The 24,890-nt window shown below is 44.2% G+C and overlaps 1 protein-coding gene across 1 annotated transcript in view; it reads left to right on the plus strand.

Annotated features, from left to right (window-relative positions):
* CUL5 (cullin 5) overlaps nt 1-24,890 on the plus strand; it is a 271,181-nt gene that overhangs the window by 225,728 nt on the left and 20,563 nt on the right. Inside the window, exons 16-17 of the mRNA XM_030200261.1 lie at nt 10,468-10,629; nt 23,870-23,991. Coding sequence (XP_030056121.1) covers nt 10,468-10,629; nt 23,870-23,991 — 284 coding nt within the window. The remainder of the gene's footprint in view (nt 1-10,467; nt 10,630-23,869; nt 23,992-24,890) is intronic.

The following is a 24,890-nucleotide window of genomic DNA, read 5'->3' on the forward strand; positions in this document are numbered from 1 at the left end:
AACTCACCCTCAACGTTCTGAGGACAGACATCAGTGAAGCCAAGCCTCGACTTCCTTCAAACAGGTTCGACGGTTCGTGGTGGTGAAGCCACCAAAATCGCTCGGGCCCCGCCCTCGAGGCGGAAGCAATGGCAGAACAACGAAGGGTTTGGCAGGGAGGGAGGCGGGGGGTGGGGTGGGAAATTGCTCCGGGCCCGCCCTCGCGTCAAACGTCATGAAGTTGGGGCGGAGCATGGAAGAAGAATAACAAAGGGGTTGGCCGGGGAGGGGTGTTCGCGACGAACACCTTGCTAGCGCCCGTTTCATTTGCTCTGAAACGGGCCTCTTTTACTAGTACTATATTTAAAAAGCTTTCACAACCAACTTATCAGAACAAAATGTGGAAATTTAAAAACTTAAAGTCCCAAACTGAGGCAGCATAAAAGTTAACAAAGGCAATAGTATATAATCAGCACTTTACTTACAGCTATGAAGCTCCTTCCAGGAACAGCTTTGCTTAATGAACTAACTTGATAGCTGCTGTGTTTATATGCATTATAAAAGGGCAAAGTTTCCCTTTATTTAAGAAGCATAAAACCACATATTTTCAAGTTTTAAATGCTAAATAAGATTTTTCTAGTGCTGAAAGGAGCAGCTATTCTGCTAAAAGGCTGTGAACTTCAAATTGGGGGGAGGGTGGTAGCGATTTTTGCATAATTCTAAAAATCCAAAACAAGCATATCATTTGATAGATGAAGGAAAGCCCTCCTAGAGCTAAAATTGCTGCTTTAAAATGTTGAAGAATACTAAAAACCCTAAAAAAAACGGTATATGTTCCAGCAGCCATTTTTATGAATTCCAATGATGAGACTGAGACTTTATGGGTCCTAGAACGCAATATGGCACTGTTTGTGAAGGTACAAACATTGGAAGCATAGTAAAAATGCTGAAATACCATAAAAACCCTTTTATAAACAACAAAGAGGAACAATAACAGGGCAACAAGGTTCTCTGTAGGATTAACATAAGAATATCCATACTGGGTCAGACCAGTACTCCATCTAGCCCAGTGTCCTGTTTCCAACAGCATGAATAATTAAATAATAGAAGGAGCCCTAAAAAACCATTGGAACAATGGTTTATGATATTTTGTTCAATGTTAGTCACTGCTCCTGACGCAGCCTGCAGTTGACAAAACGTGGCTATTTTAATCAAGTGTGCCTTTTAACCTCTTCAATCCAGGGCTTTCGGAAGTAGAGAAGTGCAATGGGTTTGCGCCGTTGCTTGATACTTTTATTAATATGTGTGCCTCTGGAAGGGAGGTATGAAAAGGAGACATGCTGGGCTGTCGGGGCAGGCAAAGAGGTAGGCCGCACATTATACTGTCCCTTAGCAACATGTACCCTGCCCACAGTTAGTATATGTGCACTAGGCCCTCACTGTAGACACACACTAACTGCACGATTGTCAGTACATGATAGTTGCCACATGCTAACTGCAGTATATTGTCTACACCTTGTCTCTGCCTATGCCCCACCTTATTAGGCTCCATAACACAAAAATGCTTTGAATGCACAAATTAACATAGCTAACTATTTAAAATAATACAAAGCAATTAGCTAAATATTAAAATAATACAAAGCAATTACCATGTTTATGCGATAGCAACTAACGTGCCCAGTTCACGCATTAAGACTAGATTCTATATATTATGCTAAAAAAATCGGTGTGAATGAAATACGGCTAGGCGATTTTCTAAAGTATGTTTAAATTTAGGTGTACTTTATAGAACTAGGCCTAAATTTACGCACGTTTGTAGAATATGCCGAGTGCCCATCTGCGCGACTAAATTTAGTCACGGGCAGTTACACCAACTAAAACTGGGTAACACCTAAATTACACGTGGATCGGGTGTATTCTATAACAAGCACATAGCTTTTAGAAACTGTCACGACATGCCCATTCCATGTCCATGGCCATACCCCCTTTTCAACTATGCAACTTAGAATTTACACACATCACATTATACAATACGCTTAGACAATTCTGCGTGTAAATTCTAATTAATGCCAATTAGTGTCAGTAATTTCTTGTTAAGTAGCAATTGTCGGCACTGATTGGCTTAAGTAATTGCAAGCTCAATCCCAAAATACGACCAGATTTGTGTGCACAACTTATGTCACGCTTTACAGAATCCAGGGGTAAGTACCTAATGCACTTTAGTAAAAGTGCAGCTTAGGGCTAGATTCTGTATATTGCACCTAAAAAATTCACACGGTAAACATTTCCGACTAAATGTATTCTATATGTGGTGCCTAGATTTAGGTGCAGTATATAGAATATGCTTAGTTGATATCCTAGTGCCTAAAACTGTATGCCTCCATTTACACCAATGAAATTGTGACGTAAATCCCTGCGCATAGATTAACACGCACTGAGCCATATACTGTAATTACACGTGTAAATTTTGGAACGCACACGAAATGCCCATTTCCCCGCCCACAGCCATGCCCCTTTTGAACTGCATGAATTAGAATTTAGGTGCAGTTCATTACAGAATACACGTAGCGAGTTATGTGCATAAATTTTAATTATTGCCAATTAGTGCTCATTATTGCTTAAGTGCTGTTATCAGTGCTGATTAGCTTGTTAAGCCAATTAAATTATGCACCTTGTTATAGAATACGCTTGGATTTTAGCACGGAATGCTAGGTGTGATATATAGAATATATATAGGAATTAATAACTTATTCTCTTCTTCTCAAAGTTTAATTTTGCTTTCATGAGTTTTGAGGTTTTTTTTAAAAATAAAAATGTGTATCTAAATGTATTTTTTGTGCATATATGTCAAATGTGTACACTTATGCAACTTGAATATAATTTGCAGCCTTATGAGATACCTCTGAAATAGTTAGTGGCCTTTTGATTGAAAAAGGTTGTCTACCTCTGGTATAGGTTGTTGAGGAGAAGTGGAATTCAATGCTGAAAGTGTGAGCATTTTTGAGTGGGAAAATTTTGCCATATGCTCGGAGAAAGAAAAGAAACAGGTGCAGTGGTGTACAGTTGGTAATTGAATCAAGCAGTCATATTTTGTATAACTCCAAGAGGATCGAGGACTGCGCCAGATGGAATAGTTTAGAGATGTTCCAGTAGTCAAAGGGAGGGCAGCAAACATAAGAATGTGTGGATTTTACATTTATTAATTGGGGTAATTTGTAAAAGTGTTAACACCCTTGTACATTTTATACATTATGCTGTCTAAAAACACACAATTCAAAGTGTATTACTGTAAGAGATTTTCACAGATCTAAGCAACATACTTGTATCTACACTTTTTGCATGAAAGAATTAATAGAACTGGTCAAAAAGTAATTAAGAAACCAAAAAGTCTTGCTGCATAAGATTTCATGCCTTTTTTTTTTTGTTGTTGTTACATTTGTACCCCGCGCTTTCCCACTCATGGCAGGCTCAATGCGGCTTACATGGGGCAATGGAGGGTTAATCGACTTGCCCAGAGTCACAAGGAGCTGCCTGTTCCTCAGTTCCCCAGGACCAAAGTCCACCACCTTAACCACTAGGCCACTAGCAAACCCAAATTAGTCATGTTGGATAAGTTTTTACCAACTTCGTACAAAGTGATACTGCAGTTTTTGCCCATTCTTTTTGGCAGTATAGCTCAAACTCTTTCAGGTTGACTTGTACCGTAGTCTTAAAGCCCTTTATTTATTTATTTTAAATAGATTTAGATTTGGACTTTGACTGGGCCTTTAGAGTACTTTCACTTTCTTCTTGCCAAGCCACTCTTGTTGATTTTGCCTTGTGCATAGGCCTATTGGCCTTCTGAAAGGTAAATCTTCTTCCTATACCCATTTTCCTCCAGGATCTGCCTATACTTTATACATTCATCTTTCCCTTGGTCTTCACAAGCCTCTCTATCCCAATGCAACAGAGCATCCCCATAGCATAAGCTTACCACCATCATGCTTTGCTATAGGGATGGTATTAGCAGGGTGATGTGCAGTGTTTGTTTTAGACCACACAACGATTATTGTTGAAACCAAAAATTCCACTTTTGTCTTATCAGATCACAAAGCCGCCTTCTGCATGTGTGCAGTATCCCTTAAGTGTTTCTTTACAAATGCAGTGTGGGATATTACATAGATTTTCTTCAGCAGTAGCTTCCTTCTTGCCTGTCTTCCATACAGTTCATATTAGTGGTATAATCTTGAAATTGTTTCAACAGCCAGCATTTTTCCAGTCTCTCTGACCTTTCTCAGCATTTTTTTAAACCTATGGCTAGATTTGGAAGGGATGGCTTGATTGAAACAGTGATGCTAAATTGTTTAATATTTTAACTTGGATTTGGCTCATACCTTTATGGTGATAGACTTGACAGCATCACAAAGGATATCCGCATATTGCAATTTTCTTATAGTCTTCCCTCAGTCTGTACCTTTGAATAACTTTATCATGGAGTTCTTTTGGCAGTTTCACATCATGCAACAAAAACAGCTTTATTGTTCATCCAGGAGTATTTGAATCCGTTCAACTTCTGTGATTTGATTCTATTTAACTTATTATGGGTCCTGTTAATGCCATTTTGGGAAATGGAGCTAGTTTGGGTTTGCTCGGTCAAGTCTTCAGTCAAGAATTCTTGGTTTCTTAATTACTCTTTGAATATTTTTATAATTGTTCTTTCATGTTGAAAGTATAGAACAGGAGAAGTCAAACAGTAGTCCTGGAGGACTGTAAACCAGTCTGGTTTTCAGATTTTCCCTGATAATATGCATATTGAGATACTTGTATACAATGGAGGCAGTGCAGATTTCTCTTATGAATATTCATTAGGGATATCCTGGAAATCTGACTAATTTGTAGCCCTCCAGGACTGTAGTTTGGCTTATTTGGTGTAGAGAATGTTCTTTAGATCAGTGAAACACACTCATACTTCAATGCATTTGAATCATATTTTTTAGGCAGCAGAGTGTGAAGAATGTACAAGAATGTGAAGACTTCACTGTAGAGAAGCCCCATAAGCTACATAAGGAAGAGCAAGATTGTGGGAGGTACGGTGAGAAAGTAAGAACATAATTTAAAATGATACCCAGATTCTTTGCAGAATCAGAAAATGTCGTGGAATCAGTGGAAACAAATCCCAGGAGAACACAGGGGTGGTGCGGGTGACTTGACAAGAAAATAACCTTAATTTTGTATGTCTTTATTGTTTAAAAAAAAGTTTGTGAATTGTGTTCAAGAACCAACACAGAAGATAGGAAGTAGGCCAGGAAAATAGCATAATGTTTGATGTGATCAAAGCTGCAAAGCACTGGGAAATCTAGACAAAGAATTAACAATGCTCAGTGAGGGGAAATTTTCAGCAACTAATAGTTAGTTACCTACATAGGTTGGCTGTCTGAAAATTTCCACCCTCAATGCAGGTAAAAATGTACCTTGTTCTCCGAGGACAGACAGGCTTCTATATTCTCACAAGTGGGTGACGCTGATCCGCGTCACCCGGTCCGGCATGCCAAAGATAAAAAAGAGAGCTTTGTGAAGTGTGAGTGCCTTCCCGCTCGTCACACGAACACGATCTCCTCATTTTTTTTTTCCCAGTGGCTTCAAGTGCTGTACACGGTGCAGTCGGACTATCTTGGGAAAGGACACCCATTCTTGGTGTCTGCAGTGTCTCGGGCCCGACCATAGCCCAGCTAACTGTGTTCTCTGTCTTCACATGAAGAAGAGGACCCAGGTTTCCTGAGAGGCTCAATGAACCAAGTCCGGTCCCTCGGCATCGAGGTTGGAGGCATCGGCATCAACAAGCATCGCACCAGCATTGGGAGCGTGAGTAAGCGTGGCTGCTACTAGACCCTTAGACACTGGGAGCAGTGAAGCATCGAGTGGGTCTCCACCTGCCTTGAGGCCTCCTGCTCTACAGGACCCCTGGGACCATTCATCGTCGGACCCAACCCCGAGGCGACATAAGGATTCGATATTTTCCTTGTCAGCACTAAGAAGCCTTGGTGACACGTTTCAGGCAAAGACCAAGACGCATTGTCATCGGCACACATGGTGCTGGGAGCTACAGAACGTCAAAGGATTCAGCACCCGAGAAGTGTCGACACTGGGAGGACCACTCCATACAGGAGGTACTGATTTGTCTGTCTCCTAGCATCCGAGATCCTGCTCTCGCATCAACCCCAGCGGTTTTGCAACCTGTGCCTCAGCCAACACCCCAGCTTTTACCGGTGTCGGCCCTCGATGAGCTCATCCGGGCCTTGCTCCCTGAGCTGCTGGATGGCCTTATGAAACGGTGTGCATCAATGCTTGGGATGCTTGCACCTACGATACCTCCCATTGCGGGCCCTCTTGGCCCTCAGCCTGTGGTGTGGCCTCCGACGAAGGCGACGCTTGCAGCACTGGTGTTGACTGCCACCCAGATTGGCACTCCCTCAACGTCAGTGGAGGAAGCTTCACTGGAGTCGAGATGAGAGTTGATTTCTTGACGCCACTATCAAGGTCATGGGTCCTCGACACCAAGGCAGGTTAGGTCTCGGACAATCCCATTGGGAGATATTTTCTGACACTGAAGAGAAGCGCTCATTGGATTCAGAGGAGGATCCCAGGTACTGTTCTTCGGATGAGTCCTATGGGATTCCCTCTGAACCCTCCCCTCCACCTGAAATGAAAAAGTCCCATCTCTGTCCTGTTCAATGATTGGAGTTTATAGGAGCCCTTCTCGACACACAGAGGTTTTGAGCCTAACTCCTGGAGACGAGAGTGGACAATCTTGTCTCGCTCGCGTCCAAGGTTCGTGCCTCTTAGTGGGTCACAGCTGGGTAGATGTTAGTACCTCTCCACTCTCATCTTTCCCTACACTCCTCCCCAGGAACTCCGTTCACTGGGTAAATATCTCTTATCTGCACCCTTCTCCTCCACCGCTAACTCCAGACTCCGTTCCTTTTATCTTGCTGCACCATATGCCTGGAATAGACTTCCTGAGCCGGTACGTCAAGCTCCATCTCTGGCCGTCTTCAAATCTAAGCTAAAAGCTCACCTTTTTGATGCTGCTTTTAACTCCTAACCCTTATTCACTTGTTCAGAACCCTTATTTTATCATCCTCACTTTAATATTCATTTATCTCTTATTTGTCCTGTTTATCTGTCCTAATTAGATTGTAAGCTCTGTCGAGCAGGGACTGTCTCTTCATGTTCAAGAGTACAGCGCTGCGTACGTCTAGTAGCGCTATAGAAATGATAAGTAGTAGTACTACTACTACTTATCACTTCTATAGTGCTACAAGGCATACTCAGCGCTGTACACCAAACAAGTAGTAGATATTGAGATTGTTGGGCCACATGGCTTCTACACTGTATGTTACACCCATGACATGTCTTCACATGACATCAGCTCATCGAACCCTGGCTTCTCAGTGGTATCAAGCCACGGGGAGTCTAGAAGATGTCATCCAAGTGTCCCTACAGCTATTACGCTGTCTTCAATAGTGGACAACTTGATCCAATTTGACTCTGGGACTTCCATTCCAAATTCCTCAGCCACAAAAAAGTGCTAACGAAGAATGCATCTCTCCTGGAATGGAGAGCTCATGTAGATGGGCTTCACATTCAAGGTGCTTAGTCCTCCCAAGAAACTAGTGTCCAGATCAACCTCCTGGAGCTTCGAGCAGTCTGGAATGCTCTGAAGGCTTTCAGAGATCGGCTACCTCACCAAAATGTCTCATTCAGACAATCAGGTTGCGATGTATTATACCAACAAGCAGAGGGGCACAGGATCATGCCCTCTGTGTCAGGAGGCTGTCCAGATGTGGCATTGAGCTCACCAACTTGGCATGTTCCTTCGAGCCACTTATCTGGCAGGCAAAAACAATACCCTGGCGGACAGACTGAGCAGGATAATGCAACCTCATGAGTGGTCTCTCAGTATGGGCATAGCCCGCAAGATCTTCTGAGTGTGGTTCAGCCCCTTGGTGGATCTTTTGCCACTTGGATCAATCACAAGTTCCCTCGGTTCTGTTCCAGGCTTCAGGGCCAAGACAGACTAGAATCAAATGCCTTCCTCCTCAAATGGGAGACAGGTCTTCTGTATGCGTATCCTCCAAATACCTCTAGTGGGAAAAACTTTGATGAAACTCAAGCAAGACCACGGAACCATGATTCTGATCGTGCCATACTGGCCACGGCAGATATAGTTCCCTCTTCATCTGGAATTATCCTCCAAGGAACCATGGAGAATTGGAGTGTTTTCCCACCGTTATCACTCAGAATGATTGCTCACTTCTACATCCCAACCTCTAGTCTCTGGCTTTCTCAGCTTGGATGTTGCGAGCCTAGAATTCACTTCCTTGGGTCTTTCAGAGTGTGTCTGCTGGGTCTTGCTGGCTTCCAGGAAAAATTCCACTAAGAGGAGATTTGCTGTCTGGTGTGAGAGCAAGGCCTTAGATCCCTTTACTTGCCCTATGCACACCCTGCTTGAATGTCTTCTACACTTGTCGGAGTCTGGTCTTAAGACCAGTTATATAAGGGTTCACCTTAGTGCAATCAGTGCTTATCATCAACATGCAGAAGGTGAGCCCATCTCTGGACATCCTCTAGTTGTTAGCTTCATGAGAGGTTTGCTTTTGTCAGAGACCCCTGTCGGACCTCCACCAGGGTCATGGGATCTCATCGTTGTTCTCACCCAGCTGATGAAAGCTTGTTTTGAGCCACTTAATTCCTGCCATCTGAAGTACTTGACCTGGAAGGTCATTACTTCAACTCCTAGGGTCAGTGAGCTCCATGCCTTAGTAGTGGATGCACCTTTACACTAAGTTTCAAATCTAGTAGTCCTCCTCATGCACCTTAAGTTCCTGCCTAATGTGGTGTCAGAGTTCCATATAAACCAGTTGATTGTCTTGCCAACATACTTTCTCCGACCTCATGCTCATCCTGGTGATACCAGCTTGCACACCTTGGATTGCAAGAGAGCATTAGCCTACTACATGGATCAGACAAGGCAGCACAGACAGTCCACCCGCTTTTTGTTTCTTTTGATCCCAACAGAATTGGGGTTGCCATCGGGAAACACACCATTTCAATTTGGCCAGCAGACTGCATTTCCTTCATATCATATCTTATAATGTCAGAGCCACGGTTGCGTCTGCCGCCATTGAAGAAATTTGAAAAGCTGCGATGTGATTTCTTCAGTCTACATATTTCACATCATACTACTGCCTTGAACAGGATACCCGATGCAACAGTCAGTTCGGGCAGTCAGTGTTGCAGAATCTGTTTGGGGTCTAGAATCTAACTCCACCCTCCTAAGCCGTTTTATTCTGTTCTAGGCTGCACTCTCATTCGGATTATATATAATTTCAGGTTAATCTGTTATGTCCTTGCCGTTCGAGACCCAGTTGACCATGTTTGTTGTTGTTGGTGAGCCTGGATGCTAGGGATTCCCCACATGAGAATATAGAAGCCTGCTTGTCCTCGGAGAAAGCGAAAATCGTTAGCAGGTATTCTCTGAGTATAGCAGTCTTTATATTCTTAAAATCCCTCCCACCTCCCCTTGGAGTTGTCGCCTTTGTACTTTTTACTTATTTTTTTTTTTTGCTATAGTGTTGTATAGTGAGGAAATCATGTTTTGCGTGATGTTCCACAAGGCACTTGCAATAGGTGCACGTCGCTGGAGGGGTACACAGAGCAGCCGCGCGCCTGTCGGCTCTTCTGGCTCCCTGCTCCTTCTGCTCTGGAACAGGAAGTAAACTGTTCCGGCGCAGAGGAGAAGGGAGCCAGCGTAACCGACAGGCGTGCAGGCCGCTCTCTGCACCCCTCAGCGGCGTGCACACCGGGACGGACCGCCCCCACCTTCCCTGCCCTTGGGTACGCGCTGCTGAGAGCAACAGAATTAAGTGACCATATCATAAGAAATGGAACAAATGGTCTGCATTTGCTTCCTTGGCCAAGTGGGATTGGGGATACTGTTTTAGGGGGGAAAGGAGTGTCTGAGCCATCTTTTAGTGGCAACATCTAGACATCAGATAGAGCATCATGTTAGCTGAGTTCTGAGGGAAGCTTTGTTTCTTGCCCTGCCTAGGACTGTTTTGGTAGCTGGGAGGAGGATATAAAAATGGGGGGAAATGTTCCAGGTATCTGTGAATGAAGGCTTGTGGTACTGTAAATCAAACCAAGCTGATTTGATTTGTAGTGGAAGCCCATAAGAAGTAGGAGAAAATTGCTGAGTAAAAAAAAAAAAAAAAAAAAAAAAAGAGTAAAAAGACAGAAAAAAATCAGTAAAGATCAGATAACATACTTTGCAAAAGCAGACTATATAAGAGGTGCACTTCTGAGCACTGATGAAAAACATACTTTGATATCATATTGTATACATACCACATATTTTGCAATCTTTAATGTAATGGTGTGTCCATTTTAGGATATAGGCATCACTTTGAAAATTGAAAGGACTTTCAATACAAGGACTTGTATTTACAGATCACGTTTAAGAATGAAGTTGGCCAGTATGACCTGGAGGTAACCACATTTCAGCTGGCTGTTCTGTTTGCCTGGAACCAAAGACCCAGGGAGAAAATCAGTTTTGAAAATCTGAAACTGGCAACAGAGCTTCCCGATGCAGAACTAAGAAGGACTTTATGGGTAATATTCTTATTTTATTTTTCAAAAATTCATTTTTACTCGGATCCAACAGCAGTGTACCTGATTGCAACTCACTATGTGCTTTTACTGAAAAAGATGTGAGAAAAATCAAAATAAGTAAAAAAGTAAAACGATGTGATTGTATAAAAAGGCAATAAAATTCACATGTCTATTTAGACTGTAACAAAATAGCCCTGACACCAAAGTTGTGTCTGCATCCTCTGTAGATTCTGGTGTTGGATTTCTGTTTGGTGTTTTTTTTTTTTTTTTTTTTTTTTGGGGGGGGGGGTTCTCCCCATACTAAATTGTGCATCTCTACAGAGACTGCTCATAGCGCAGTTTATCTGAATTTTTTTTCATTATAAAGGATTATGAACTTGATATACCGCCTTTCTGTGGTACAACCAAAGCAGGATACATATTATATGCAGGTACTTTCTCTATCCTTACTGGACTGGTAATTTAAGTTTTTGTACCTGGAGCAATTGCTCAGGGTCACGAGGAGCAGCAGTGGGAATCAAACCCAGTTCCCCAGGTTCTAAGCCCACTGCACTGCACTGCCATTAGGCTACTCTTCCACTTTCTAGGATGATGGTTCTCAAACCCAGTCCTCGGGTACAGCCAGTCAGGTTTTCAGGATTCCGACAATGAGTATGCACGAGATAGATTTGCGTGCACTACTCTTGTACCAATAGCCCTTGCTTTTTGGGGAGATAAAGCACATAATCTCTGAAGCTACAGGCTAACACTTCTCAGATGCAGGTAAGAAAAAGGGAAAGGGGACTTGACATACCGCCTTTCTGTGGTTTTTGCAACTACATTCAAAGCGGTTTACATAGTATATACAAGTACTTATTTGTACCTGGGGCAATGAAGGGTTAAGTGACTTGCCCAGAGTCACAAGGAGCTGCAGTGGGAATTGAATCCAGTTCCCCAGGATCAAGGTCAACTGCTCTAACCACTAGGCTACTCCTCCGTGAATTAATGATTAAATGGAGGAATAAAATAATGGGAGGAGGGGAGATTAAAACATTTTATTTGGTCATACAGCATTTTGAGGGCAGTTCTATAAAGGGGAACCTATATTTAGGCACCTAGAGGGAACCTATTCTATAAAGGAATGTACTATTCCTTCATAGCAGTGGTTCTCAACTCTGTTATGTGTAACTTATAGGGTAGGTTATACCTGTATCTCTGTCATTTAGGTGTGAGCATGTATACCAGCTCTATGGCTGGCAAAGTGCTTGTACCTAAATTATAGGTGCATATTTTACCTGTTACACCAGTACTCTATAAAGCAGGGGTTCTCAACCCAGTTCTCGGGACGCACCTGTCCAGTCAGAGTTTCTGGATACCTACAATGAATATGCATGAGAGAGATTTCCATACAGGTGTAACTGATCCTGTAAGTTATACATATAACTGAGTTCCGCTCATGGATACACCTCCTTGTAATGTGCATATTTACAGAAGAGTACATAGGTAGAATTTTGGCATTTATATACATATTCAGCATGTAAATGTTAGCACCCGAGTCATAGAATTATCCCCCTTGTGACTGTGCATTGAATTGCTTTAATGTCTGTGAGCTTGATAGTGTCATAGTTTACTCTAATTTCACTGAATTCTTAGCTGAACTAGTAGGGTATATAGCAAAATAGTTCAAGTTCAAATTAATTTACTCACCACAAATATAGTAAAAATCTAAGGCAAATTAAAAAAAAATAAAGGGAAGGGGAACGAGGGACATACACAATAGTAAATTCCTTAGGATTGCTTTGGTCCCAAATGTTACAAAACTACATAGTAGCAAAAGTACTGTACTCATGTATTTTGACCCTTTCATTTCTATAAATAGAGATAGGGGAAATTGTGGATGTGCATTAAAATATTCATTATACATATATACCATGCTGAGAAACAAAATGTGTACACTCCCTAGGATGGTCTGTATTTTAGCACAGTTTATACTGAAAACATGATTATATCCTAATCTGACTTGATGGAGAAAAGGTGACTCCATCAAATCAATTACTTAGACAAAAAGACTATATTATAGGACTGACCATCGATTAAAAGGTTTAATCGGCCTGGCTAGACGCTATCAAACATTTTAATTGCATGGTTGATCGCATGAGCCAAAAGTAAAAGAGTTGAAATAAATTTTGCATGTACATATAGAGGTGTATTTTCAAACACTTACACTTGCAAAGTTATGTAGTAACTTATGGAACTTGTAAGTCTAAGTGCTTTGAAAATGAGCCCTGTAGTTTAGGGATGTAGAAGGGACCCCTCATTCTGGGTAATGAGGGTTGGAAAACACTCCAGTCTCCACGGTTCCTCAGAGGACAACTCCAGAAGAAGAGAGAACCAAATCTGACGCGGCCAGAAGAGTGCAATCAGAATCATGGTTTCCGCGGTCTTGAGTTTCAGCAAAGTCTTCCCCAACAGAGGTATGGGAGGATACGCATACAGCAGGCCTGTTCCCAAATGCAGGAGTAAGGCATCTGATGCTAGTCTGTCGTGGGCCTGAAGCCTGGAACAGAACTGAGGGACCTTGTGATTGATCTCAGTGGCAAAAAGATCCACCGGGGGGGGGGGGGGGGGGGTGCCCCAAGCTCGGAAGATCTTGCGGACTACGGCCATTTTCAGTGACCACGCGTGAGGTTGCATTATTCTGCTCAGCCTGTCGGCCAGACTGTTGTTTATGCCTGCCAGACAAGTGGCTTGGAGAAACATGCCATGGTGACGTGCCCAAAGCCATATCTGGATGGCTTTCTGACACAGAGGGCGAGATCCGGTGCCCCCCCTGCTTGTTGGTGTAATACATGGCAACCTGATTGTCTGTCTGAATTAAGATTACTTGGTTGGACAGCTGGTCTCTGAAAGCCTTTAGAGCGTTCCAGATCACTCACAATTCCAAGAGATTGATCTGAAGACCTGTTTCCTGAAATGACCAGGCTCCTTGAGTATGAAGCCCATCTACATGAGCTCCCCACCCCAGGAGGGATGCATCCGTTGTCAGCACTTTTTGTGGGTGAGGAATTTGGAATGGATGTCCCAAGGTCAAATTGGATTGAATCGTCCACCACTGCAGAGAATTCCGAAAGTCGGTGGACAGTTGGATCACATCCTTTAGATCTTCCATAGCTTGACACCACTGGTAGGCTAGGGTCCATTGAGCTGTTCTCATGTGAAGGCGTGCCATGGGAGTTACATGAACTGTGGAGGCCATATGCCCCAGGAGTCTCAACATCTGCCGAGCCGTGATTTGCTGAGACGCTTGCATTAAAGACCCTAGGGACAGGCGGTTCTCTGTCCGTGCCTTGGGAAGATAAGCTTGAGCTGTCTTTGTGTTCAACAGAGCTCCAATGAATTCCAAGTTTTGAATTGGGGTGAGATGGGACTTGGAGTAATTGATCACGAACCCCAGTAGCTCTAGCACCTGAGTAGTCATTCGCATGGACTGTAGAGCGCCTGCCTCCGAGGTGCTCTTGACCAGCCAATCGTCGAGATAAGGGAACACATGCACTCCCAGTCTGAAAAGCGACGCTGCAACTACCGCCAGGCACTTTGTGAACACTCTGGGCGCAGACGCCAGACCAAAGGGCAGAACACAGTACTGAAAGTGCTGAGTTCCCAGCCGAAATTGAAGATACTTCCTGTGAGCTGGGAGTATCGAGATGTGTGTGTAAGCATCCTTTAAGTCCAAGGAGCATAGCCAGTCGCCTCCTTGAATCATGGGAAGAAGGGTGCCTAGGGAAACCATCCTGAACTTTTACGGGACTAGAAATTTGTTCAAGGCTGTTAGGTCTAGGATGGGACACATCCCCCCCTGTTTTCTTTTGCACAAGGAAGTACCTGGAATAGAATCCCAGCCCTTCTTCCCCTGGTGGAACAGGTTTGACCGCATTGGCCTTTAGAAGGGCGGAGAGTTCCTCTGCAAGTACCTGCTTGTGCTCGGAGCTGTAAGATTCAGCTCCCAGTGGGCAATTTGGAGGTTTGGTTTCCAGATTGAGGGTGTATCCTAACCGGACTATTTGAAGAACCCACCGGTCAGAGGTTATGAGAGGCCACCTTTGGTGAAAAAGATCAGCCTCCCCCCAACCGGCAAGTCGTCCGGCATGGACACTTTTATTGAGGCTATGCTTAACTGAAGCCAGTCAAAAGGCCGTCCCTTGCTTTTGCTGGGGAGCAGAATGGGCCTTAGTCGCACGCTGTTGACGAGAACAAGCGCACTGGGAATGAGCCTGGGCAGGCTGCCGACAAGCAGGAGTTTACATACGCCTAGAATAGGAGTAGGGAGCACTCCTCTTCCCATCAAAAAAACCTCCTAGATGAGGAGGCAGTAGCAGGAGGCGCTCGGTGGGAGAGAGAATCCATAGCATCATTGTGCTTCTTGATCTGGTCAACTAGATCCTCTACTTTTTCTCCAAAAAGATTGTTTCCCCGGCAAGGAAAATCTGCCATTCGCTACTGGACAGAATGATCCAGATCAGAGACACCCAGCCATGAGAGTCTGCGCATCACTATACCTTGGGCAGCGATCCTGGATGCCACGTCAAAAGTGTCAGAAGTACCCTGGCCAGGAACTTGTGACACGGCTTCTGCTGCCTGACCACCTGGCGAAAAGGCTCGGCCAACTCCGGAGAGAGTGCCTCAACCAAGCCCGACAGTTGACGTATCAAATATTGCAAGTACACGCTCGTGAAGCGCTGGTATGATTGAATCTTGGAGGTGAGCATAGCGGCCTGATACGTCTTCCTCCCGGCGAGCATAGCGCCATGATACGTCTTCCTCCTAACTGAGTCAAGAGTCCTAGCCTCTCTGCCTGGGGACGCCGAGGGCCATGGAATTGTGGGGTAACTGAGACATCAGCCTAGGTTCACCGTGGATCCGTTACTGAGACTCAGCTTTTTTCGGGATCACGGGGCCAGACAGAGGGGCCGACCAGTTTCGCATAAGGACTTCCTTCAGTACGTTATGCAGAGGAACTGTCACAGCCTCTTTAGGAGGAGAAGAATAATCAAGGACCTCGAGCATCTCAGTCTAGGCTCATCCTCAACCTCCTCAGGAAAGGGAATAGCCGTAGCCATTTCCCAGACAAAAGAGGAGAAGGACAGACTCTCCGGTAGAGAAAGTCTACTTTTGGCGGAGGGGAAGGATCAGAGGGAATTTTGCTCATCAGAACAGAAGTATCTGGGATCTTCCTCTGACTCCCATGAACTCTCCTGCTCAGTGTCGGATAAAGCTTGAGTTAAGGTGCTTCGACACTGGACCTGCCTCAACGCAGAGGAATGATGTCCTCTACGGCGATGTCGAGAAGTCGACGCCCGATCCGACTGCGGCGAAGCTCACTCCACCGATGTCGAAGGGGAGTCGACCTGGGTGGCAGCCAATGCCAATGCCACAGGCGGCACCACAGTCAGAGACCTCACCACAGGAGAAGGGCCTGAGACCGCTGCAGCAGATGGTACAGAAGTCGCAAGTACCCCTGACACTGAAGCTGACTAACGTAGCAGTCCCTCCAGAAGTTCTGGAAACAAGGCCCGGATGTGCTCATCAATAGCCGCCATCGGAGAAGGCTGTGGGGTCGGTGGAATAGGCGGTGTCAGAACCCGTGGAGGTTCGGGAGCAAGTACCAGGCTGCCAGGAGACCGGCGCATCGGCACCTCCTGTATCGAGGGGGAGCGGTCCTCTCGGCACCGACGCTTCTCGGGTGCCGACTCACTCGACGCCCCGGAGCTCCCGGTACCGTGCGTCGAAGGAGAACGATGACAATGCTTCTTCGCCTTCGCTTGACGCCCGTCATCGAGACTCCTCGGTACCGATGAGGAAGACGTGGAATCCTCACGTCTCCTCGGGGCCGGCTCCGATGAAGGACAGTCCCGGGGAGCCTGCATAACAGGAGGCCTCGAGGCAGGTGGAGACATCTACGCCTCACTGCTCCCAGAGCGAACTGGTCTCTGAGCAGCCATTACCTTTGCTCCCGACGTCTATGTTCCTGTCAATGCCGACGCCGCCAACCTCGATGTCGACGTCGAAGGACCGGACTGAGCTCAAAAAAACTTCTCTCGTTGGGCTTCTCGAGACGCTTGGGTCCGTTTCTTCATATGAAAACAGACTACAAGCGGCTGGGCTATGGTCGGGCCCAAGGCACTGGATACACCAGGCATGGGTAGCAGTACCTGAGATGGTCCGATTGCACCGGGTACAACGTTTGAAGCTGCTGGGTGTCTTCAATGACAGAAGGAAAAATGGCCTTGGCGAAATCAAACAACGCGATTGTGCCAAAAAAGAAGGCACAAAAAAGGGAATAAACCCGACCGCGCGGCCCAAAGGCCAGTCGCGTCGAAAAAGAAAGGGAACTTTAAAGGTGGACAGAAAACTACGGGAAAACTACTTCTTTATTATTATTATTCTTTTTAAAGAAATAAAAGCAAAAATAAAGCGAAACTCAGTCACGAAGAGTAGTTCTCTTCCTGGGCCTGACAGTGCAGAGGAAACACTGCCGCACCTAACCGCGGAGAAAAAAAAACTGAGGTACACGCTCGTGTGATGGGCGGGAAATTAAGTACATAAGTACATAAGTAATGCCATACTGGGAAAAGACCAAGGGTCCATCGAGCCCAGCATCTTGTCCACGACAGCGGCCAATCCAGGCCAAGTGCACCTGGCAAGCTTCCCAAACGTACAAACATTCTATACATGTTATTCCTGGGATTTTGGATTTTTCCAAGTCCGTTTAGTAGCGGTTTATGGACTTGTCCTTTAGGAAACCGTCCAACCCCTTTTAAACTCTGCTAAGCTAACCGCCTTCACCACATTTTCCGGCAATGAATTCCAGAGTTTAATTACACGTTGGGTGAAGAAAAATTTTCTCCGATTTGTTTAAATTTACTACACTGTAGTTTAATCGCATGCCCCCTAGTCCTAGTATTTTTGGAAAGCGCTTCACATCCACCTGTTCCACTGCACTCATTATTTTATATACCTCTATCATGTCTCCCCTCAGCCGTCTCTTCTCCAAGCTGAATAGCCCTAGCCTCCTTAGTCTTTCTTCATAGGGAAGTCGTCCCATCTCCGCTATCATTTTAGTCGCTCTTTGCTGCACCTTTTCCAATTCTACTATATCTTTCTTGAGATGCGGCGACCAGAATTGAACACAATACTCAAGGTGCGGTCGCACCATGGAGCGATACAACGGCATTATAACATCCTCACACCTGTTTTCCATACCTTTCCTAATAATACCCAACATTCTATTCGCTTTCCTAGCTGCAGCAGCACACTGAGCAGAAGGTTTCAGTGTGTTATCGACGACGACACCCAGACCCCTTTCTTGGTCCGTAACTCCTAACGTGGAACCTTGCATGACGTAGCTATAATTCGGGTTCTTTTTTCCCACATGCATCACCTTGCACTTGCTCACATTAAACGTCATCTGCCATTTAGCCGCTCAGTCTCCCAGTCTCGTAAGGTCCTCTTGTAATTTTTCACAATCCTGTCGCGAGTTAACGACTTTGAATAACTTTGTGTCATCAGCAAATTTAATTACCTCGCTAGTTACTCCCATCTCTAAATCATTTATAAATATATTAAAAAGCAGCGGTCCTAGCACAGACCCCTGAGGAACCCCCCTAACTACCCTTCTCCATTGTGAATACTGCCCATTTAACCCCACTCTCTGTTTCCTATCCTTCAACCAGTTTTTAATCCACAATAGGACATTTCCTCCTATCCCATGACCCTCCAATTTCCTCTGTAGCCTTTCATGAGGTACCTTGTCAAACGCCTTTTGAAAATCCAGATACACAATATCAACCGGCTCCCCTTTGTCCACATGTTTGTTTACTCCTTCAAAGAATTGAAGTAAATTGGTCAGGCAAGATTTCCCCACACAAAAGCCGTGCTGACTCGGTCTCAGTAATCCATGTCCTCGGATGTGCTCTGTAATTTTGTTTTTAATAATAGCCTCTACCATTTTCCCCGGCACCGAGGTCAGACTCACCGGTCTATAATTTCCCGGATCTCCCCTGGCGTGCGCCAGAACTCTCTGGCAAAACCTTTTGTTTATTTTGCTTGCAAAATTTCTGATTACTGGGCTGCCGCGGACGTCGACCCTACATGTGAGAACAAGCAGCCTGCTTGTCCTCAGAGAATGCTGTGTACAGTTAACATAGATTGTTACTTTCTATTAACTTTCTATTTGCAGATAACACAGAACAGTTAGTGTCATCTCAAGATACGTAGCTAACTGCATTGCACATCAACTGCTGTGCATCTAGAAGCTAGAACATTAGACACTTTTGGCAGAAGAACATTTCAGGCTTCTATGCTAACCAACCACATATTAGATTATTAACTTTATTCCACAATTTACTTAAAATGGCTAATACAGAGTACACTCTCCTTTGCAGACTTCCTTCCACCTGAAAAGGCTGATGAGTTCCTCAAACTTCACAGAAAACGTTTTGATTGTCATCAATATCTAGCAAGACAGACCTTTGATGTCTTTGACGTCTCTTCTCACATTTTCACTTTGGGAATAGCAATGCAACATCATTCCTGTTTCAGAGTTTCCAGTAGCATCTTGCAGATGTCCCTTGTCATGGAGACAACTTATTCGGTGACAAGGTAGAGGAAGTGGCTGACCTAATTAAAAAGTATGTAGATACCATTAAAGCTCTGTCCAGGCCACAGCCCTCTGCCACCTCTTCTAGAAGATTTGTGGGAGGATTTCAGCGCTCTAATTATTATACATCAAAGCGTCATTATACACCTACTCCTCTTCCACCTCACAGTACTAAGCCCCAGTGTTCACATCCGAGGCAGCAGTGGGGACAGAAGTCACAGACACCTATTCAATCTAAACAACAACCCAGTTTTTGACTCCTTCCTAGAAAGCATTGCAACTGTCCAGTTTTCCGTGCCAGGCAACCTACCGGTAGGAGGCAGACTGTGATCCTCTTTCAATGGACGTGACTGCTCATAACCTTCGACCATTGGGTGCTACATATCATCCAGCACAATTATTCTCTGTGTTAGGGAAAACCATTCTTGACCTTCCACCAAGAGAGTCTCATTTCAACTCCCTCGGGAGGAACTCTGTCCTCTTTCGACAGAATACAATAGAACCAGTTCCTCCACCAGAGAGGGGGTCAAGAGTTTTACTCCAGGCACTTTCTCATACTGAAAAAGATGAGGGAAGTACAACCAATTCGTGACCTGCAAGATTTAAGCAAATTTCTAATCAAATAAAAATTTTGCATTGTTTCCCTGAGATCACTTCTCCCCATGATCCAACTTAACGACTGGCTTTGCTCTCTAGATCTGAAGGAGGTATATTCTCACATACCTATTCTCCCTGGCCACATAAATTTCCTGTGCTTCTGCTGTGGGATTCTACATTATCAGTACAAGGTCTTATATTCAGCTTGGCCTTGACTCCTTGAGTCTTCACAAAATGCCTGATAGTGGTAGCTGCAACACTTCCCAAGTGGGGCACATGACTGATTAATCAAGGCAACCTCCTGAGAGCAGGCAACATAATATATCTCTCCACTCATATTTCCAGATCCACTCACATATCTGCTCGTCAAATGCTCCACTGCCTGAACCACATGACTTTAGCAGTCCATGTGGACCTAGTACCAGGTAAGGGATTTGATATACTGCCTTTCTGTGGTTACAGTCAAAGCAGTTTACATATGTAACACCATTGGCTTGACTCCACTTCCAAATAACTCAGTGGGCGCTCTCCTTTCTTTGGTCTGTAGCCTCAAGGTTGCTGTCTGACCATATTCGAGTTACTCCACAGCTACACTCTCTACAGTGGTGGATGGTTCCCAGGAATCTCACACAGTGACTTCAGTTTCGGCCCCTTCCACTTCACAAAGTCCTCAACACGGATGCCTCCATGGTAGGTTGGGGTGCTTATCTCAGGCTTAATACGCAGGGCTCTTGGTCCCCAAAGGAGAGACATCATATCAATCTCTTGGAAATGCAAGTGGTCTGGAACCCCTCAAAACTTTCCAAGGTCACATCCTCTATCAGATAATTCTCATTCACACGGATAACCAATTTGTGATGTATTACTTGAACAAACAAGGAGGAACAGGATCTTATCAACTCTTTCAACAAGCAATCCAGATATGGACTTGAGCAGCTTCTTGAAACATCTCTATAAGAACTGTCTATCTAGCTGGCAAACAGAATACGATGGCAGACAAACTGAGCAGTGTCCTTCAGCCTCATGAATGGTCCCTCATCATGCCTGTGGCTCGTCCAATATTTAAGCAGTGAGGAACCCCAGTGATATACCACTTTGCTTGTCCTCAGAACAACAAACTTCCCTGCTTTTGTTGCAGAATCTGTGCTCCCAGCTGTGTAGCCCCAGATGCCTTCCTACTCCATTGGGGAACAGATATTCTATATACTTTTCCCCATTCCCTCTTATTGGGAAAACTCTTCTAAAATTTCATCAAGACCAAGGGAACATGATTCTAATTGCTTTTTACTAACCACATCAAACTTAATTCCCTCTTCTCCCAGGTTATTGTCCAAGGAACCGTTGAGGTTTAATCCCTTTCCAACCCTAATAACACAGAACAAAGGGGTTCCTCCTCCATCCAGACCCTTGCTGTCTAACCCTGATGGCTTGGTTCTTGACAATATAGTTTTATGTTCCTTAACCCTTCCAGAGTCTCTAGAATACTTCTAGCCTCTAGAAAACCTTCTACATAGAAATGTTACCATTTCAAATGAAGAAGATTTTCCCTCTGGTTTAGAACCAGAGCATTCGACTCTGCTAGGTGTTCTCTTCCTGCCCTTATGGAGTACATCCTCCATCTTTAGGATTCTGTCTTCAAAACTAACTCAGAGTACACTTGAGTGCAGTTAACGCTTTTCGCTCTAGGGTTGATAATAAACCAGTTTCCCTTCATCCCTTGATACTTAGACTCATGAAGGGTTTATTTCATAACAAACATATCAGACCACCTCCGGGATCTCACAGCTCTCATGAAATCTCTATTTGAACCACTTCATTCTTGTTCTCTGAAGTTCCTCACATTTAAGGTAGTATTCTTAATAGCACTTCTGCCAAAAGAGTCAGCAAACTTCAAGCTCGTGTGGCAGACCCACCTTACACCAGGTTCTACTATGACAGAGTTGTGCTCCAAACCCACCCCAAATTCCTCCCTAAAGTGGTATCAAAGTTCCACCCTAATCAGTCTATTGTACTTCCTGTCTTCTTCCCTAAGCCATGCATTCATCCTGGAGAAGCAGCACTGCATACCTTTGACCACATGTGTACTGAAGCATATTATCTGAAGTGTACAAAACTTCATAGGACATCTTCCCAACTTTTTGTATCCTTTGACCCTAACAGATTAGGGATTCCCATCACCAAATGTATTATTTCAACTTGGCTGACTGACTGTATCTCCTGCATGTATGCTCAAGCTGAACTTGACCCTTCGTGGCCTTGTCATCACTTGCAATATAAGACCCATAGTGGCTTCAGTAGCCCATTTGTGTTCTGCCTCCATTGAAGACATTTGCAAAGCAGGAGTGTATTCTTCTGTCCACAGCTTCACTGCTCACCATTGTTTGGAGTAGCATTCTAGGCAGGATAGCCGGTTTGGACAAGCAGTCTTGCAAAATCTTTTCACTACTTGAATGCCAACTCCGCCTTCTGACACTTTTTATTTTTTTTTTTCCGGCAGGCTTACTCTTTGTTGCCAAGGTTATTATTATACTAGTAAAAAAGGCCTGTTTCTGACACAAATGAAACAGGCGCTAGCAAGGTTTTCCTCGGAGTGTGTATGTTTGAGAGAGTGTATGTGAGAGTGACTGTGTATAAGAGAGAGAGAGAGTGAATGTGCGTGTGTGTGTGTGAGAGAGAGAGTGAGTCTGGGTGCAAGTGTGTCTGTGAGAGAGAGTGTGTGTGTGTGAGAATGAGAGTGTGTGCAAGTGCGTTATGTGAGGACACAGTGGAGAGTGTGTTCCCACAGATACAGTGTGTGTAAGACACAGACTCTCTGTGAGACTGAGTGTATGAGACCAAGAGAGTGTGTGAGTGACTGTGTGACACATAGAGAGTGAATGTGATACAGTGTGAGACATAGAATGTGTGAGAGACAGTGTGTGAGAGTGTGTGTGTGACAGAGATACCCACCCCCCCCCTCTCTGGTGTCAGGCCCCCCCCTCTCTCTCTCTGGTTTCTGAGCATTACTGTGCAGGACACTGAGCTCTGGCTGTGCCTTCAAGGAACTGACCAATCCTATTTAATAGAATGCACCTCCAACATTCTGAAGCCGAGAAACCTCGTGTGGTTGGTCACTTCTTCTTGTGACGAACCTGGAAGTATGTGATGCCAATTCAGGAGATGGATACAGAGAGCAGGAATGCCTCAGCCATGCATGCAGTCAGCTTCAGAATGTTGGAAGGTGCGTTTTATTATATAAGATTTGTGAGCCTGGCAGCTAGTGAGTCCCACATCTGAAAATATCACGCCTAGTTGTGCTCCGAGAAAGCAAAGTTACTTACCTGTAGCAGGTGTTCTCTGAGGACAGCAGGCATATATTTTCACCCTCCCTCCTGCCTCCATTGGAGTGTCTTTTTAACTTTTAGTATTACAATTGTTGGTCTCTCGCTCGAGCGTTGGCAGGAAAACAGCCGTATATGCGAGGTGGAGGCACTGCCCTGAAACTTTTAAAAGTGACCAGTGCACTATGATAGTGTCCACAGTGGGCTGTGTAGATGACATCACTGTCATGTAGGAAAATATGCCTGCTGTCCTCGGAGAACACCTGGTAACAGGGTAAGTAACTTTGCTATATGTGCTGATGCAAGACTGCTTTGTATGCCTTCGATAGCAGCATGCAATAATCTTTCAGCATTGCAAAACAGACAAGCACTTCTGTAACAGCAGCAGAACACATCCAACTCCTCCAACATCAGCCAACCCCTTTGCACATTCCCTCCAATCCTTCCTGGGCCCACACCTGCAAACGTAGAATTAGCATGTAATATGAGGATGCTGAATGAGAGCATATTTAGTATATGTATGGTAGTTCTCCTCTTAGCATGCAGATGGAATTCTTGATGCAGATCAGACCAAAGGGATGAAAGTGTCACTTGAGGTGACAGGCGCCCATTTAACAGAATGACTTACACTTAATTTAAACCTATTGTAAATAAGAGGGAAAGTGTGACTTTATTTTGTTCTGTCTAGTCTCTTGTAGCTTTTCCAAAATTGAAAACGACAGGTTCTTATCATATGAAACCGCAAGTCAACTCTCCTAAAGACTTCGCAGAAGGGACCCTCTTCTATGTGAACCAGGACTTCAGCTTAATGTAAGAAATATCTTAATTTCTTTGGACAAATTCCTGAAAATTGAAAGCAGTCATATTGTAATAATTTTATCTGAGGCAATTAGCTGGAATTCAGTCTTATTACAATCAAGCTAAAATTATAAGGTCATTTCTTTACCTGTATTGGCCTCTTTATTCCTCTTTCGAAAGTAGCCCTTCTTCATCAGATCAGAAAAATCAGATTTTTCTGATCTGATGAAGAAGGGCTACCTTCGAAAGCTAATCAAAAAATGTATTGTTAGTCCAGTTAAAAAAGGTGTCATTTATTTTATTGTTTTATTTTATTTCTATTGATTATTTTTAGCCAGTTGGAAAGAAAAGGACTGAATATCTTTAATCTCATTGGAGTTTAGGGATATATTTGAAGAGCTCCAACTTGAGGAATTAACCTTGTAAACATCCAGCCTATTATAGGTTTCAAGCTCTTTCAGTATACAGGGTAGTGACTGCTTGTCGTTAGCGAATAATGAATTTTATGATTCTTGTCCGCCCAGCGCTATTCCCTTGTTCTCACTAATTTTTAAATGTTAGGGATTCTATGGATAAGGTAAAAAAACAATAGTGAGTGAAGGACCTCTATTTTGTTCCAAGAGCTGGAGTAACCCCCACTAATCCTCCACTAGCTCTAAGATTACAGCAAAGGGCTACCACCCAGTTCTGAATATAAGAATTGCTGTAGTGGGTCAGACCAAAGGCCCATCAAACAAGTATTCTGTTTTCAAAAAGTAGATAGTTTCCATTCTACTTAACCTCCATAATTAAACAATGGCTACCCCAAGTCTACCTTAATAGTTTGTAGACATTTTCCTCCAGGAATTTGTCCAAACCGTTGTAAACCGAGTTACACTAACTGCTTTTGCCCCATCATCTGGCAAGCAGTT

This window comes from Microcaecilia unicolor, chromosome 4 (assembly GCF_901765095.1).
Source record: "Microcaecilia unicolor chromosome 4, aMicUni1.1, whole genome shotgun sequence".
Classification (NCBI taxonomy): domain Eukaryota; kingdom Metazoa; phylum Chordata; class Amphibia; order Gymnophiona; family Siphonopidae; genus Microcaecilia; species Microcaecilia unicolor.